Below are 17077 nucleotides of genomic sequence, written 5' to 3'. Positions count from 1 at the left end.
GCATAACGGGTTTTCAAACTTGGTCACTTCCTAATGGGGATCCCCTGCTGGCAGACTTTTATATCGACAGAAGCTATCATGGGAAGGCACTTGTAACGAGATGGGATGAAATGGTCTTCTTTTGAAGACAATAAGCGACATCCTTTTTGTTGCTAGGAAGCTGGTCTCGCCTTTCATTGACAAACAATATTTAAAGTCTGTTCTGCCTCATTTGTGATGTGTAGCCTACATTAGACAAAAGGGAAGAAGGAGGAAAATATTTAGTGGCGTCCTGTACAAAAGACAGGGAATCTTTCCCTTTTCAAGAGATACAGCATTAAATAAAATGTACAAGGTTGGCCGCAGCTAGCAAGCAAAAATGGAGTATGCATGCGCATGGCTTTCCATCTGAGAGCTATCTGTATTTATTCTCCATTTCATTTGCAACTACACACCACTTTAGGAGAACAAGGCTTCTGCCTCCGTGAAAGCTAATTCTGAAGCTGCCGTATATCTGCGGTGTGTCCTGGCACTCTAAAGCAGAAGCAGCGAGGACCCAACACTGACCTCTGGCAGCGGAGGTCTAACAACATGAGATATATCACTGACAGCAAGATGTTAAGGCCAGAAAATCTTAAAAATGGAATGAAAAACCTTCAGAGTAACACACTCGATTTGTACAACAAAACAAAAAGCAAGATATAAAGTTAGAAAAAATCATCAATAACTGACATTTTTATAAATAATTTTAAATCCCATGACAAGAAAGTAATGGCGGAAAGGTGAAGACCAGCTCTGTAGAGTGGGATTATCTACTTGGTAGACCTAACCTTTTATCATTCACAAGCTTGGCATAACTGTACTACTCATAGAGATGAGTTTTATCACACCACTGCAATGTTTTCCAGACTTCTATACGTTGGGCAGAAAATGTGAAAATGAAGCAAAGCGAGGCCCAAATAATTTCCACTTATATTATTAAAGATGGGCTTCTGAGGACCATTGTTGATTTTGTCTTTATGCATTTCATATTGGGTGCTTTTCTTGGAAAATCTCAGCTGAAATCCTCTCAAAAAAAAAAAAAATCACCGGTGGAAAGAGAAACCGAAAGCAGTGATATGAATGTATCAAACATAGCAAAAAAAACAGAAACCAATTTTTAAAAAAGGTTTGATTTTCTCATTCCTCTTAATGTGAAAGTAAATCTCATTATTACAGCCTGAAAAATGGCAGTTTTCTTTTTTAATACGAGGATTGTAATATGTTTTTAATTACTTTCATCCCTTTTCTTGCTGCTTCCATGAGCCTGATGACAGCAGAGATAACCGGTGCCACAGCGGACAGGCCTGTAGGCACACCTTATGCAGTGGGAATGCAGAGCCCACGGCACATTAAACTACATGGAATAATCCCTCCCTGCAGGTGAGTTTATCAAATTACCAGAGTGCGTGTGTACGCCGAGACCGAGCGCAGAATCCAGTTAAGGGAATTTAAACTGCAGCCCTAAGCAGCCAGCACTCGCTGCTGCCTCGCCTGTGCTCCCGGTGACTTCTCTGCTGTGAGACCAGGACAAGGTGGGGGATTTTCAGAAGCTCGAAGGGCAGGTGGGTACCTGTTCCTTGTGACGATGCCTTTGAAAAATCCCTCCACAGACTACTGGCATGTTATTAACTACAGATTTTGAGGATGCTGTGTCTGTCAGTGTTCTTTTGCTACTCAAAGTTTTTATGGAAACAATAACAAAACCAAATTCAATTCCTTGCATCCCCACTACCCCCACTCTTTGACCGACACACATAAACTCGGAGGAAACAACTAAGTTCAGGAACTGGAACAATCTATGAAGTGGTTTGAATCTGTTTGCAACTTTTGTTAAATGTCTCTAAATCATCGTTAATACAGATCTGTCGAAATCATGTTCATTTCTTCACAAAGCGGTCTACAATTCACTAGTGACCTGCCTTACGTCCCATTAAACTCAGTGGGACTCTGGTCACCAGACTTGTATCTTCCATCATCCAGCACTGTACGCATATGCAGAGCAGCACACTTTTTTTAGTCCACAATACAAGCCAGAGTCATTGATAAACTTAATGTCCTGTTAATCTGTAAGTAGAGTCTCCTTTCCTCTCTGTAGCTTCCCATGTTTAGTACAACACGGTGAATTTTCAAGCTGGATGTCCATTTTTCTGGGTTTAAATTTCTTTTTTTAAAAGAAACGTAATGCTTGAAATGCAAAATATGCAGGCTCTGTCAGCTACATCTGGAAGATACTCTATCAGTTCTCAAATACTCAGACCTCAGAATATTCAAAGTCATTCCTTAGCACGTTTGGATCTTTACACTTGAATGGCTTTGGCGGTTTATGGAAGCTGAGTTCCTCATTGGTGCTTTTGGCACATGGCGGAAAAAACTACCCAAATGCTGGTGTGCTTTTCCTGCAGTATACCTCATTCTTTCTTGTTTTTGCCACTACCTAGGCAGTAAGAAGAAAGCTGCTGCTATTACAAACACCATGAACCAAACCAGAAGGACAAACACAGATGAAATCGAAGCAGCTGGTCAGCTGACACAGGCTCAAGTGTAATACAGTTATGCCAGGAGTGCCTATGAAGAGCAGGGAATTCCACTTCCCGGAGTGGGGAGAGGAAAGTACTGCAGTGGGTTGGGATGCAATGCAATTTTAATTTCCAGGTCATTCTGACATTACTTCCCAAACACAGTTTGGAGAAAAGACTTTTGTTAATCTGCAACACAAGTGCATGTAAGAAGAAATGTCCCATCTTGCCAGGAAAAGAGAAGATGCGTTGTTTTGGGCACAATATATGGATGTTTTTAAGACTCTTAATTACAAAGATACTGTGATTCCAGTAAAAGATGTAGAGTATTTCCAGATATACCTTGCATAGCTGGACCAGGAATCATAAAGCATAAATTTAAAGACAATAAAACCACTGAGCATTGCCTGCTAAATATCATCTGACCAATTGTTTTGAAAGACAGCTTGTTTATGTAGGTAAAAAGCAAGACTGATTTGTGTAAAATCCCATAAAGCACCACCTGAAAGCATTGTTCTTAATCACAAAGAACAGAAAATGTTCCCTGGTTTGTAATTTCTTAAAATTCACTTACAGCTGCTGAACAATCAAGCAAATGTTGAACCAACAGCATGACTGTAGCAAGAAAGCTATTTAACTCCTTACTCTATAGTTCTACTCACTGAACACCTGTTTGTCCATGCATTTTAGTCACTCCTGTTAAATTCATTAATCTAGGACACTCTGTTACTGCTCTGAGCCAGTAATTAGTAAAATCAGTAGTCTTATGGACAAGCCAATCTGTGATTTACTTCTTTGGGCTGATTTACAAAATAATGATAGTGTTCACTAATTTATAGGCTGACATTTCTTTTGTAGTTTTTGATAAGTAAATCATGGAAAGGAAGCCTGTGCTTTTTTACCACTTTTAACAGAACTATGACCAAACCCGCAACGTCTTTTCTTTTGAAGAGAACTGGTTTAAAACCTGTGGTTTACAAACCCCTTTTTTCTGTAGCTGCAATAGCAAAACATAGTGCAGTGCAACTGATCTTGCAGTTCTTGCTCAAGAAAAATGGCCACTGAATCCAGACCCTGTCGAGGCCAATACTGATCCCACTGGGCCCAGTCCAAAACCTCACTGGGGCTACTGCAGAGACCTGCTGGCTTCAGGGGGATGTGGGTCATGGTTTACACTACGTGTTGCTTGCCAGCATCTTCACTTTGCAAATGCCAGTTATCCATCATGACTGATAAATCATTTCTGTTTTCTGCATTTTTAATATCCTTGAAATTTTACATTAAATTGCTATTTCAGAAAGCAGATCTTAGCAATACTCGCTTCACATTGAGATACTGCAGTCCCTTCCTATTCTAAGTATCCTCCAGAGATATTCTCTGTTATTTCAGCACTGGAATTTGGTAAAGTTTAGATACTTCGATAGATAGTAGCAGTTATTGTGTAGCTGATTCCCACTGAACTGCTCTTTAAACTTTCTAAACTCTGTGCTCTTTAAAATTGATACAAAAACATTTGTCTGCTCTTTTTATGAGGAAATTATGGCTGACCCTGAAATAAGTTTTATTGCATTTTTTCACATAGTACTATTTCACACATAATGTGTTATGAAAAACAATTAAAAGGAAATTAAATCTGATGCACAAAATGAACAAATATGCTGTGTGCAGTGGTATGATTGCTTTTCTGCAATTACTTGTTTATGAATTCAGAGTTCAATCATTCATAATGGTTTGCATAATTATTAATATGAATCAGCAAGGTTCGACTGCAAATTAATGTGGTAAGATTCAGTTGACTAGCCTTTACTTACTAATTTGGACGTGGTGTTTCTTAGTAACGTAGCTCTTCATTAGCAAGTTAGCTGCTCCTTAAAAACTCCATTAATATATAGAAATCTAAAGCCACCTGAAGGGGTCTACCATTTATATTGATTTGCTACATAAGTACAGCTTTACCAGTGCACCTTGGGGTTAGCATTTAATTCTGGCAGGAAAAAAGCTGTTAGTGCTTTGATATCCCTTCATGTGTTCCTCCTTCCTTATTCTGTCTCTCTCATGATAAAAAGCACACAAATTTTCCTCTAATTAGGCTGTAAAGTGTACTGAGTAGCATTAGTCCCTCTCAGCCATGCTCACTACCTGCCACATTTCCTTTCTGTTTTTTTTTTATCCCTGCAGAAAATAAGTCTCACCATCTGCATGATGAACAAAAGCGTAAGGTGGAATCCCTTAAGTGTAATCATGGCGTGCTAATGGTATGGGATCCGGCAAATTCCAGACAGCAGTGCATTCTAGTATTTCTCTTAATGAACAATCATTCTTCATTTTTGAAAGTCTGGTTTAAAACCAGCTTTTCTGTGCAGCATGCATTTCGTGTGTAAATAATCACAGATTATCCAGGCTATAAGTAATAAATGTATATCTTTACCTGGTCCTTTTAAAAATAATACTGAAAACATCAAATGTTCTTCTTTTTCCTACTTTTTTGTTATATTGTGAGATTTATTAGAGTTGCATCAATAAACAGTCCAGTGTGGTGTTTCTGCTTAAATTCTCATTAAATGACACTGCTTAATAAATCACTTTTAGCCTAATGTAAACAGTACTATGATCTGTGAATTGAACTTAAGTGGAAAAGATCTAAATGGTTATTTTCAAATAAGTAAATGTTATTCATACCACTCAAAATATTTTTGAGCATTTAGCTTGTACAGCTAATACGAAAAATGTAGTGAGAACATAAATGACAGGGTCTGAAGAGAACAGCTAAGGGTAACGTCCAGTGATACTATTCACTTTTATAGCTTCTGGGTGGAATTTTCTAAAGCATCTTAGTGAAAGGGAGTTTGACTGCCTTCATGCATTTCTGATGCATGTTTGGCAGCCTTGTGTCTTACTGCATATCAGTACTTGTTGCTGTTGAAGCTGTGCCACTTTGTGTGGAGCATTCCTTATTTTTTTCAGGGTGCTTAGGCTCTTGGACAGCAACACCCACCACAGCCAGGCTGCATGCAGATCTTCTAACAGTCATCTGGGGTGGATCGCCACAGATCTATGCATGTGTAAGTTGCCTGTTCCCTTCATATGTGAGCACTGAATCCTATCTTCTATTCTGGCACTGGGAAAAAAAATTCCTTTGTCACCACCTTTCAGCAAAGTCCCCTGTACTTTTTGTCCCATGCATAGGTATTGCCAGAGTCGTAAGCCACCCTCCCAACTCCTACTTGCCAAAGAGCCTCTGGTTAATGTCTGCCAATGGGGGCTTCTCTCTATGGACCTGGCCCCTCATATCACCAGTCCCCAAACTGACCTTTGCAGCTTGGTGGATGTATAAACCCCAACTCTGGAGAACCCCAATGCTTGCAATGGAAATGAGGCACTCAGAGTGCACCTGCATCTTGCTACAAATAGCTTTGCTATCATGCGACAAACATATGCTCCTCATGGTGCTACTTGAGGCCACTGTCCAGGGTAGACAAATTGTCAATGAGTAAGACAAGCCAGTAAAATGCTGGAAACAAAGTTATTTAAAAAAAAAAAAAAAGTAACAAAGTCTTTCTGAGCTCAGCTTGGATGAGTGTGCCTGTAAGGTTTCTCTGCTAATCATCCTTTAAAATACATCCTGCCTTCTCAGACTCCTTCCCAGGACTGACCCTGTAACAGACCTGAGCTCTTAGCTGGAAAGCCTACATATATATACAGCAAAATCTGAACGTCCAGCCTGTGTGCACCAAGATGGCTCCATGATGCAAGCTGAAGCGTAGTAAGTACAGACGACTAAAAGCACATTTCTGGTAAGAACTAAATATAAATACAATATAAATAGAGCACTTAGTACTCTGTGCTAGGTGTTATTCAAAACACTCTGATTGCTACACCATGTGTTAGTCTATCAGCATGCTTTACAAATTGTTAAATAACAGAAGTGCTTAACATACAGCATCTTACTAACTTCAGCATTACACGGAGAGTAAACTTGGTGAATAGGTATGACAAGAAACTTGAGAAGGGGATGGCTGAGCAACACAACATTTCGGAGGGTGCCTTTTAGAAACTGATTGGCATAATGATGTTGCCTCTGACGGGACACTTCATCACTGTCAGCCCAATTCTGTGCCTTTCCTCCAGTGATGCTGCCTTTGCTGCACTCACTGTCATGCAACAGTGGTACTCCTTTGCCTCGTCATCAGTATTACTGCCACATTAATGTGATGCAACCAGCATCTTCTGTAGGTCATGACTGAAAACAAGTTCATTAATACAGTATTACAAAATCCAAAGTAAGAAAACCACTCACACCTAATTTGATAAATAAGCTACTTAAGATTTTAGAAACTAGTGAGTCAGATTTTTATGCATTGTGTTAGTAGATTTGGCTTTCATTAATGCCAAATGAAGCCTACATGAAACACTTCTACCTCATTTTAAAGGCACGATGCCAGTGAGCATCCATTTGGTTGCCAAGTATCAGGAGACCCCTCTAATTATCTGTTTCGTACTTAAGATGCAGCAGAGGGAGATTCCACCGGTCTGTGGACGTGTTCCATAACTTGGCAACTGCCTTAGACTTGCCTTCATCTCAGGAGAATACAAAAGGGTGTAACTGGCTGGTTACATTCCTCCTTTGTGAAGCAGCATGGAGCACTGATGACCAGTAACAAAGCTGTAAGCTTAAAAATAAAAGAAAAAATATTTCGGAGCTCTCTCCCCATCCCCCGCTTTTATCTGCTGCTAGGGCAATGGAAAGAATTTGAAGGCTTTTGGGCAAGCACCGGAGACCTCTGAGGGAAGGGAAGGAGTGTGGTACAGGGGACACTTCATATGAAACCTACAGGAATTTGCTTTCTTCTTCCTTCAAGTCTTCCCTCTTGGAAAGAGCCTCACTCTTGGGTGCTCAAATTCCAGTTGAGCTTTTCTGAGACGCAACCTTCTAGTGGAAGGTGTCCCTGCCCATGGCAGGGGGGTTGGAACTAGATGATCTTTAAGGCCCCTTCCAAGCCAAACCATTCTATGATTCCATGATTATGGGAAATGAATAAAAATTGCAGAAACTCCTTCCTAAAGTGGATTCCAAATCTAGGAAATAATGCTGTTAAGTTTCCAGGTGACATAAAAGGTTTGTATACAAAATCCTTGGCTTTAGGATACTGTGTCTTTGGTTCCTATGGTTCTGCCTGCCCTGACATCAGACAACTGCATTGTAAGACCTCTCTGCTCAGGAACATAATGGCTGAAGGCCCAGATGGAGTGAGTACACCTACTGCAGTGATATGAGGCAGATGGAAGGGTGACCATCGCTGACGGCAATGGTGCCTTTTTCTTGTAGCACAATGACAAGTGAGGATGAGACTTTTCTTGGTCAGTAAATATTGCCTGTCCAAGGCCTTGACAATTTGCCCAGTAGACCTTGGCATCCTATAAAACAGTCAGAGGGATGAAGTGCTTCCCACTGTGGTGCAGTCAGAAGAGACAGCTGTCTGACTGGATGTGGTCATCTTCTGGCTTAAAAGCCTATTTCCTCAGCTGTTGTTTGCATAGGTAGAAAGAAAAACATTGGCTCTTAAATTCGTGTTTAGCTAAGTAACGAACTGAGCCTGCTCAGATGCTACTCTGAATTAAGCTGGAGTACCTAATACCTATGAGAATCAGGCCCAAATATGCAGAAGCTTAACTATAGGCAATTATTTTTGAAAAAGACTAATATCTGTTGTTATCGCATTAGTATCTATATCACTGGGATCACAGCTAAGGCATCTAGGCATTCTGAGGAGCATATTTTTTAACTGTGCAGTTGTAGAGTTGCACCAAGACCTCCTTTAAAAACGTCTGTAGTACCTGTCTGCTAAAGGAGAAGGGAAAAGAAACTAAAACTCTTTAGTTCCATCAGATACAGTGTTGGCTGGTTTAACTATGAGAGCTAAAAGCATTGTTTCTCTGAAAAAAAAAAAAATTCAAAAGCGTTTGAGGCTTTCAGTGAGCTGTGAAAATACTGTAATATGGAGGAGGAGTATCTAACTCACTAAAAGCTTACACTCTCAAGTGCACTAGTGTATTTTGTAGCTGAGTTACTGTGGCAATACACCCAGATGATTTTATGCTGGTTTTTTCAGTTACTGCGTGCTAGGCTGATAAATTTATGAACTTAAAGTCTTAAAGGGCAGCAGTCTGAATACACATAACCACTATTAGTGTGACTGGGGGCATCAGACTGTTGGTCCTGCAAATCTAGGGGCTGAGGGGCTTCCTTCCCTGGCACGGGACTAGGCTGGGACCGCAGCCACTGGTGGACCCCTCTGACCTGCACCAGGGGTAGGGCGATGCATGCCCACCAGCCTGCTTAGCTTCCTCCACAACGTACATTTACTGTAGGAGGAAGGGAGGAGGTGAGAAGTGACTTCAATCTTTCATTTGCTTGTGGGTCAAGTCCTGCAGCTTTTAATCATGTTGAGATCTCATACTGAGATCAATGGAACTTTTCTCTCAACAAAAGGAAATGTTATTTATCTCATTATTACCATTAGTTGGTGTTTCACACACACAACCAGAAGGGGTTACTTCTTCCAAGTTAGCTGAATCTTGAGGGCCTGTTGTTCATGCTAATTTGAAAATGGCACTGGCGCACTATGGTCAGGAAATCCGCTATCATGGGGTTAACTTTCAGCCCTTATACCGAACGCAAATCAGTGAGGAAATTCATTGCTAGGTGCAGTTTCTAATTATTTAAAAGATAATTTGCATGCTACACAGAAATAAATTAGCTCCCAGGTGACAGCTGTTCCACTGTGTCCATTCCTGGAACTAGATGCCATGCTGGGAAATCTAAATGCAGACCAAAAGATTAAAACATTGTACTTTCTTGCCTTATAGGAAGGCCCTCCCCAAAATAGAAGCATAAAGAACGGAGGAGGGCAATGAATGTCTCAAACCAGCAAGTTTAGCAGCTTAACTAACAAACCACAACATTCTCACAGTCCCACACTAAGGGCATTTCACATCTTGCTAGAAGATACTGCAAGTGGATGTAAGTGTAATGTGTCTAGTTTAAAAGGATTTTTTTAAAGTCAAAGGGAGAAATTCAGTCCTAACATCAGGTTTGCATTCACACAGTCACGTGAGATCATTATGATGAGACCACGTGAACACCACCCAAAACAGTTTTTCTTCTTTTTATCACACACATAGAAATCAACGAACGTGTTTTCATATTCCTTGCTAACAGAAGACCAGACACCACTTTTTTTCTACGTAAAAGCCTCAAGACAATCTTCATCTCTCAAGAGATGCTAAACCATTTTTCAGTTTAATGGTTTTCTAATAGGTAGTATTCTCATGGCTAGGTGTTAACACTGTATATTGTTGTATATTGTACATATACACATGTACATTGTATATAACATTGTATTACGTGGACGTATATGTATTGTATATATGATATTACTTATGATGAGACTACATTATATTGCCAGCCTTTTTTCGTTGCTCTATCTCCTGAAAGAAGCAATTTCCTGTGCCAGTTTGCTTTGTGCTAGGACTGTAGGTGAAGATTACAGGCAGTGTGCTTCCTCTTCTCACTGTCTCTTCCTTTTCTCACTAGTCCTTTCACTCTGCCTTGGCTGACTGCAAAGGACTTTACTGCAGTGAGTTGCTCTTCTGTCTCCCACCTGTTAAACTAGCTAGAGAATCCATCCTCCTCGTAGTATAGACATTTGTAACAGAAATACCAAGACTGATATGAATGGAAATGCACGTGTGTGTGCATGCATGTGTGTGAAAGCACCAGAAGAAACAAGCGAGAAAGGATTAAAGAACAGCCTATGTTAATTGCTACACAGCAACATATGTGATTTCATTCAAATGACCAAAGAGCAAGAAGAGGAGGAACAAACCTATCTAAAGATAAGGTATAAAGAAGACAAAAAACAGAACTGGAGGCAATAAAATAACCAGATAAGAAAAACCTGGCAACCGTAATTCAGGAATTTTGCCATGGGCTAACATGGGGTGAGATAAAATAATGAGGCAAAAGATCCCAAACAACATCCACATCTAAAGGCTGTAAAAGACAAGTCCAAAATTAGTTCATCATCACTAATTAAGAAGAGCTCAAGAGATGTGATGAGGACCCAGTAAGTGGTGTCCCCTGTGTGGCACACTAGTGATCCTGGCCAGACCACCCAGTCATGCAGGTCGTGGTGCCTGTGAGTATGTGGATGCAAGAGAGCCCTGACCTTGCACAACTTCAGATCCTGGTAAGCAAAGACCAGTTAAGATACAAGCAGTCTTGCAGGAGCTGATGAATCCCTCAATAAGTGTATATGCTGCCATCAGAGAAAACTGCACTTCTTACTCTTACAGTGTTGACTGGCCTGACTCATCCTATTAACGGATCATCACTGGGATCCTCATCTCTCCTCAGATTTTTAAAGTCTCTGTGGATGTTTAGAACTTGATCTTACTTGTAATCCCCTGATCAGTGCACCATGTGGGTATCCTATCACAATCATGAGAGCGAGGGAGGCTAATACATTCTTAATTTCTCTCATGAAGAAATAAGCTGTCTGTTCAGAAAGTTAATGTCTCACCTCTTTGAAATCTGTGTGCGTAGCTATCAAGACTGCAGGTAAGTGCAGCTGCACTGAGGTCCTCGGGCTGGGCTACATGCTCAACATGCAGCAACAGAGAAAAAGGGAACAAATGCTGGTTTTGTCAAGGTCAGGAAAATACTGCTACCTGTGTTGCAGGCGGAAATCCCAAAGCAAGGTGATTTATTCTTCCAGATGTTGATACTGGTGTGAAACTTGCTAGTACATACAACAGCCGACACTGTAACCACATCTGGGCAAACAACAAAGGCCTAAGTGTCTGGCAACATTTGTGGTTCATAGAAAAGATTACGTCACAGCTGTGTTTGCATATTGTAACACCATGAAAAAGACTGATGATACCTTGCCACAACCTGAATATCGAGTTTCTTCCAGTGCTCAAAATGTATTAGCTGATCAGCCTCAGCTGTGACAAGGAAAGAAAATTATCTGCCGTTTTAACCCGTATCTCATACAACTGTGTCATCCTCCTTCAGTTTCTACTCAACACCTACTGACAATATACTGTTTATGTGAACTTTACATTTGCTGTGTGCCATTCCTCTCTTGTAAAACAAACCCAACATTTTCTACAAATCAAAATCAATCTCTGTGGCAGCAACAATTCACAAATTTCACACTCCTCTCAGCAAAGGCATACAAAGGTCTCCTGAAATGAAATTTGTAAAGAAGCATTTTTGTCCAAGAAACTTTTAAACCTCACAGTTGAAGTTTGGGTTCATCCTGTCTTTCAGTACAAGACAAGAAGAAAAAAACGAGGAGCTAGACTCTGTAATATTTACAATGAGGAGAGAGTGCAGGAAGAGGACTGCAAAACACATCAGAAGAATTGCGAGAGCCACACATCCGGTCCTGGTGAAGCCCTGAATCCTTTTCAAGGGAGTTCACCCTTTGAGACGGCAGCTGATATTCTCAAAATATGGCATACAAACCAATCTTTTGTCATTAACTGAAGGGCTTGGCTGGATCCCCCCGCTCCTCCCTCATTTCAGCAGACATTCTCATTTCTCTGTCCTTAGCAGTGTACAATGCCTTATCCATATTCCAGTGAAGCTTTTTGACACTGAACCAGCAGAAGTGCAAAAGCTAGAGAAAGAGGTACAGGAATTCAGAGGCTCTTAAGTCTCTGTCTCAAGATATCAGGTGCTTCACTCCTACAGAATTTTTTGAACCAGTAGATTGCTATTATCATGCAAAGTTTCTTTTGGACCACAGCACATCCTTTACAGAAAACTTTTACAAACTGTTACGTAAGTAACATTGTTTAATCTGAAAATTTTGCTACCATTTATGCCTTCTTCAGATCAGTTATAAATATAACAAAGTCAGGCCTGGAGACCTTTAAGGCACCACTATCAGCTTTGTATCATGATAAAAATTTACTATTTGTTCCTGTGCTTGGCTTTCTGTCTCTAAACTAGCTTATGTAATGTGGTACTTCACTTCTCTGTCTGTGACAATTTAGGTTCCCAAGCCACCACCTTTTTTAAAAATGAAAATCAAAATAAGATGTATCAGCAAGTTCTTTACCTTCTGTTTCAGTTACATGCTCAGAGAATTCTACCCCATGAATGAAACTCAAGGCTGGGTTTTGTTTTGGTTTGCTTTGGTTTGTTTTTTTAATCAAGCTTGACCTCAAAAGGACTTGTTTTCACTGAGGCATAAGGAATAAAAGAAGAAGTAGCAGAAGATTAAAGATACGGTAGATCTCATTTTTCAGATACTCCTCTCTCCATAATAACTTCCTTAATTAAGTTTGCATTTCCAAAAGCAATGAAAAATTCTCTCAGAGGAGACGGCACATAAATCTTGGCTAGAAACAGCCAGGCTCTTTAGTCTCTCCCACCACTTGAGAGACTTGCCTTGGAACACCTAGTCCCCAGGATTGCCCTGTGCTGGCTTGGGCACAGTGGGCAGAGGGGAGCACCTCAGAAAATCTGCAAGACCTGTTTCATTGCTGCAGATTCCTGTGGTGGGGTAAGTCCTGCAAGTTGGATGGGGAACCTCCGCTAAATATGCAGAGTCCTGACACAGCCTCCAGCTATAAAATTAACTCCCTTACACAGAGAACACAGTCTAGAGGATAAACTTTAGGGTTTGTTTTATCACCAGATAAGCAGGCAAGTTGTTGAGTGTGACTATCATCATGAGTGATTTAAAATCTCCCCAGAAACCTTCAGCTTAAAAATTTGATTCAAAGTGACAAAAATAGTGACTTTTAAAAGTGACTTCTGAATATGAATCTTCAGTAAAAAAGGATTTTTCAGGTTCAGCTTAATAAGTTAAGCCTACTGAAAAAGTTATAAAGTGCACATCTGCAAAAGTTATAAAGATACTGAAATGCTCTTTCAGATGAAAGATGGTCAAGTAAACCAATGCTCCGTCTCTAAATAAATCTCATACACACAGCTCTTTCCAGGAAGGTCTTCAGGGCTTGCATTACCACCGATAATTTTGCCAAATAATGGAAAATGTTTTTAAAAATCTATCTTTTGTTCTAAGGGAAAACAGCCAGAAGATAAACTGTAATAAAATAAAACTAAAATTCTGCCAGAATGTAGATTTTATGTGCAATGTTCCGTTTATTTTACCTGTAAAGATCTGTAATCTGCCCTTCATTCCAGCGATAATAAAGATCATTAAGAAGACACTCATGCTGTCCATACAAGCAAATGTAGTTGGAGACAGGAAAGGGTTCCTTTGAAAAGCAGGTGATGCTGTCTACCATATTATATTTGTTGATATGCATCCTGAAATAATTCCCATGTCTTGCCTCTCCGGTTATAATCTCCATCCCCTGGAACAGAAAATACAAGAAAAAACTGTGGAGATGGAACGAACACCTGACTTGGCATATGTACAGGATCAGCTTAGGTTTCCTAGCTGATATGTACCACTTCTTAAAATCCACAACCCTTTTTTTTTTAATCAAGAATACCCATTCCTGGTAACATGGTTTATACAAGAAGGCACTTTGCTGTGGCTTGGACACAAAGATTTTCTCTGTGGTTTAGACCTTGATTAACTGCACACAAAACTGTGCAGCATACGACTGCCTGTGCAGCATGGGCTTTGGTTGCCCAATCCTGAGTGCCATTTCAAACACCTAAGGGTATCTGGGCCATCCAAACTGTGCTGGCAGTGATGACACAAGATCCATGGGAGACCCATGACCTCCTGAAGCAGCAGCTGGAGGTCAGAAGGGATGCCCTGGGGCATCCCAAACACTAGATGCCTGTTTAGGCAACTGAATTGAACTCTATTCATCCTAATTTATTACACAGAGTCCACATTATTGCATACACATGGCATATCATAATTTGCTATAGGATACCATCCTGATGAATAAAGAACACTGGTATACTTTTATTCTCTCTCCAGATTTATAACTATACATATATATATGTATGTGTATATATATACGTGTATAGGAAAAAAAAATATGTATAGAGATATATATGTATATACAAACAGTATATGTGCAGAGTCCAAATTTATGGCACATCATAGAAGCTATAGGACTGTAGGCAAAGGGTTTACACTACCACATTAATCAGTTACAAGCAAACTTCAATGTTACAACTCAAAGATTTATCACATACCAATTAAGCATTTTTGGCTTTGTGTAGAAGTTTTCGTGTAGTCAGAGGTGTGATGTGTTGGAACAGCCTTCCAACAAGGAAAGAAATACCAAGAAGGTCCCTGTTCAGTTCTAAAACAAACTTCTACATTCTATAAATGGCACTATGTACTAGATGGTTGCCTGAAACTGCAGGAGGCTAGGCTTGATCTCATAGGACGTTTCCTTCAGGCTATGTTCTAGACTTCTAAATGGTGAATTACTATTGCCTTTAAAAAATATATATGCATATACTTACGTTACATATATATGCATATGTATATATGTGTGTGTATATATATACACACAAATACATACACATATATATATGATTTAGAATTGCTCTCAGTGACTCCCTCTTGCCGATTTGAACAGGGTCTGCCAGGTGTTGCTAACTCCAACTCTACTATCAATAAAAGAATAATAATGTTGGATGTTGATGCTTAAACTGTAGCATTTTGTTTCAGCTAGTTAAATGAATCACTTAAAAGACAAAAATGTAAAAATTTGTTTCAAACCCCACATCGCAGTGGGATTATCAAATAGCTTAAAGCTGTTTTTTAAAGCTGTATTCATGTTCCAGTTTTATATATTTCTAAAACCTGTTGCTAGGCTACAGTAACCTTTGTTACTTCCACATTTCTCAGCTAATACATTTCACTAGCTTCTCTTACTTCTTTCTTAGAAAATTCTTTTAGGATTTACATGAAGTTTCTCAAGTGGCTTTAAAGATGTTCCCTTTTCAGACAGCAGGTAATCAAAGCTGCAGCAAAAGAATTCTAATCATGTTCTAGCAATTTGGAGTGACAAAACCCATTTTCTCTCTCTGATAGTCCTTTCTGCTTCCCAGTACATGCTGCTTTGGACAGCTCATCCTGGATCTGCAAAGCTGGAAAACAAGGTGAGCCATGCTTTGATTCCTCCTCCCAAAGCATGGATTCCTTTTTAAAAAATATCATTTCTTCCTATGGACCACTGCTGTCCAAGTTTTAAAATCAGCACAGAAGTAGTCTTTTAAAAGTCACTCTTTACATCAACTACAAGAATGGGCTTGATGCAGAAATCCCTGATGAAAAAGGTATAATCTGTACGAAACAGGAGCTTGCCTAGGTGGATGGTCCTCTCTGGCTTTAAAATACATGAATCTGGTCCTTTTCTTCTTTCGCAAGTCAGGTTCTCCAGTAAGAGACACGTCTCCACGTTTGTATCACGGGAAATCTCCTATGTAGCCCAACTACAGTTGGAACTGTACAGTTGGGAAGCAAAGTGCTTCCTTCTTTCCTGTTCAAAGATGACTCTTATGGTTGCAGCACTAGCTATTTTCTAGCATCGAAGTACAGAGCATCCCTTCCAGAATATACTCTTTTCCTACTAGTCTAGAAATCAACTGAATTTCACTGATTGGCTGTAAAGTTTTATCATCTGTATGCATTTATAGCACCTTACTGCAGGGAGGAAAGAGGTTAAGTGCTAAGGCTGAAAGCATATTTTAGTGAAATCCAGCTAACACTATCTTACGTCCTCTTCATAGGAATCATGCATCTTTTGAGAAAACCAAATATCAGAAAGTATGGAAATGAACACCTAAGAGGTTCAGTTAGTTATGTGATTCATACCTGTTCACCAGCTGTACCTGATTTATATGATGCACCCAGGCTTAGCTGACTGGATTTGTTCTTATGCAAATCTGATGGCAAATACCACCACTACCTTGACGTGTATTAAATACGTGCTAAGAACTTCAAAAGCAACATATTCCATATGACTGAGAAAATGACTTGTCTTTCTACAGAATCAAGGAAAAAGAAAGCCATTCTGAAAACAAGAGTACTGAAGAAAAGCCAACACGATAAGCTCCCAACCTGGGCCGAGACAAATGGCTGAGCCACTAGCACTGGAAAAAAAAGGGTCAAGGAGTTGAGCTGTAGTGCCCCATTTAGGGAGCTATTTGAACCCAAAGTGCTACAAATAGTAATGAAGAGTTCAGGGCATTAGGGCTTGACAAGTCTTTCCTGCCTTCAAGGACCAAAACCCCTTCGGTTTCGGTTGATTTCATTGCAAAGGAATTAAGAACTGCAGTAAAGAAGTGAATTTACATTACAGTGAATTTACATTAAAATAAATTAAATAGAGATTTGGTCTTTTATGTGGTTTGTTCCATTCCAGAGTTTACTGGTAAGTCCCAGCTCTGGAAGGTCTCTAAATACATACTTAAAACCATGCTTACTCAAGATTTTTTTTTTTTTTTTAAGATGCACGGTACTTATGCATGTACCTGTGCTATCCTAAATAAGAACATCTTTCCAAATAGAGGATGA

General features: G+C 39.8%; 1 protein-coding gene and 2 long non-coding RNA genes across 3 annotated transcripts in view; 2 read left to right on the top strand and 1 right to left on the bottom strand.

Moving 5' to 3' along the window:
* The window catches only part of CFAP61 (cilia and flagella associated protein 61), a 113958-nt gene that overhangs the window by 5899 nt on the left and 90982 nt on the right, over positions 1–17077 (bottom strand). The window contains exon 24 of the mRNA XM_052783858.1: positions 13732–13937. Coding sequence (XP_052639818.1) covers positions 13732–13937 — 206 coding nt within the window. The remainder of the gene's footprint in view (positions 1–13731; positions 13938–17077) is intronic.
* Positions 990–16891, top strand: LOC128140314 (uncharacterized). The gene is made up of 3 exons (XR_008234685.1): positions 990–1401; positions 15593–15660; positions 16552–16891. It is a non-coding gene; the product is annotated as an uncharacterized LOC128140314 (long non-coding RNA).
* Positions 5304–13790, top strand: LOC128140315 (uncharacterized). The gene is made up of 3 exons (XR_008234686.1): positions 5304–5599; positions 6172–6300; positions 10132–13790. It is a non-coding gene; the product is annotated as an uncharacterized LOC128140315 (long non-coding RNA).

The sequence above is a fragment of the Harpia harpyja genome, chromosome 4 (genome assembly GCF_026419915.1).
Source record: "Harpia harpyja isolate bHarHar1 chromosome 4, bHarHar1 primary haplotype, whole genome shotgun sequence".
NCBI classification, from domain to species: Eukaryota; Metazoa; Chordata; class Aves; order Accipitriformes; family Accipitridae; genus Harpia; species Harpia harpyja.
The sequence above is the reverse complement of the archived record's forward strand: the minus strand, read 5'-3'. Positions and strand labels throughout refer to the sequence as shown.